Source organism: Sinocyclocheilus grahami, unplaced genomic scaffold (assembly GCF_001515645.1).
Source record: "Sinocyclocheilus grahami isolate Dianchi unplaced genomic scaffold, SAMN03320097.WGS_v1.1 scaffold1776.1, whole genome shotgun sequence".
NCBI lineage: Eukaryota > Metazoa > Chordata > Actinopteri > Cypriniformes > Cyprinidae > Sinocyclocheilus > Sinocyclocheilus grahami.
The window spans coordinates 1-1590 of NW_015506955.1; the positions used below are offsets into that span (position 1 = coordinate 1).

Genomic DNA, 1590 nt, shown 5'->3' on the forward strand with positions numbered 1-1590 from the left:
ACGATACAGCAGGCTTTATAGGGTTAACATTTCTACAATATGAAATATGTATAATGCACATAGCGTGCAAATTTTATGTATGCACTGAATACCTACTTGACCTACAACAACAAAGCATACAGTGCTGGGGTACTGTATCCCAATAAACTCAACTTAACCTTGCATTTCAAGCATGTGTCATGGTAAGTCACTGCATTTTGACTGATTATTTTATCAGACTGACAAGAGACATTTTCATAAGATGTGACATTTTCACATATATGCATGTATATGTTCCGTTGCATGGAAAAGAGCGGCCTGAACATTCCTCAAAGCATCTGATTTTGTGTTGTAGGAGAGAGAGAAAAAAAATCACGGTTTGGAAACAACGTTAGCATGAGTAAATGAACTAAAACTATTTATTCCTTTAAAAAAAATTAAGCCATTCATACATTCATCAGCAGATTAATGTTGCAACCTCTAGAACTCAACCCACAATACCGTTTCCCTGTTCAGTCATGATGAATAACATAATCATTAGCTAATTGTTTTACAAAATTCTACTGTTCTAATCTTAAATCTTAAGTGTGTGATATAACTAATTGAATAGTAAAAACAAGAGTTGACAGACACGGTATCTGCAAGGAAATCTCTTACCATAAGTAAATACCTAGACCATCAACGTGCGAAGAGGCCAGGAAGTTCCCGGTAGGGGACATACTGAGACTGACGGCTGCTGCATCTACCAGGAAACAGTCGACCAAACTATGAAAGACAACAAGAGAATGTGGAAGGGTGTGAAAGTGTGAAAGGAAATCATTCAGTCACTCAGTTGGGCCATAGGGGACTTCATCGGCTAGAGGAATCCCCGTTAGACAAATGAAAATATATCCGACATACTAAATGTCACTACGGCCACATCTTTGAAAGATAATAATTATCTCTAAATTTTACCGGTTACTTTGAAAACCATCGGTGACTGAGTAAACAGAAAAGGTCATCGCAAATATCTAACCGGTAAATAATATAGAAAGTGGAAAAGGTGTCACTGGACTGGCCTGGTCTTTCCCTCCTGCAAAAGGCTACTTTTGTGGGTTGTAGTAGATGCAATCTCACTTAGCACTCTAAGAATCACAATTAAAGAATTTAGGGTTATGCCTGGGTTCTACAGTTACTTTCTTTCAGGGCCAGATTGTCCAAATTAAAAAAAAAAAAAATAAACAAATTGAAACATTTACTAACATTATAAACACCACAAATGCCTATTTTAGTTCTCCTCACTCCACAACAAATCCTTTTAATTTAATTGTATTCAGAGAACTGGAATGAAAAATTAAACAAACTTCAATTATAGTGGCATTCATTGTAAACAACAGCCTGAACAAATTTATTTAAAGTGAAACGGAAACATCTGGCATGTCATTATTTTAAAAAGTACTTTAAATAAAAAACAATTCATTCATTAATAAGAAAAAAAATGCAGATCAAGAATCATTTTACAATCGGATTGCGAGTCCCAGAATCATCGTTGTGAGGTACCTAGATTCCCACCCCCACTAATGTCTTTGAATTCTTTTCACTTGCGTGTTTTTCCTTAGCAAATATTAATAT

General features: G+C 35.4%; 1 protein-coding gene across 1 annotated transcript in view; it reads right to left on the reverse strand.

Annotated features, from left to right (window-relative positions):
- Positions 1–636: 636 nt before the first annotated feature.
- The window catches only part of LOC107572574 (WD repeat-containing protein 36-like), a gene marked incomplete at its 3' end in the record, with an annotated part of 16358 nt that continues 15404 nt past the window's right edge, over positions 637–1590 (reverse strand). The window contains exon 11 of the mRNA XM_016258998.1: positions 637–744. Coding sequence (XP_016114484.1) covers positions 637–744 — 108 coding nt within the window. The remainder of the gene's footprint in view (positions 745–1590) is intronic.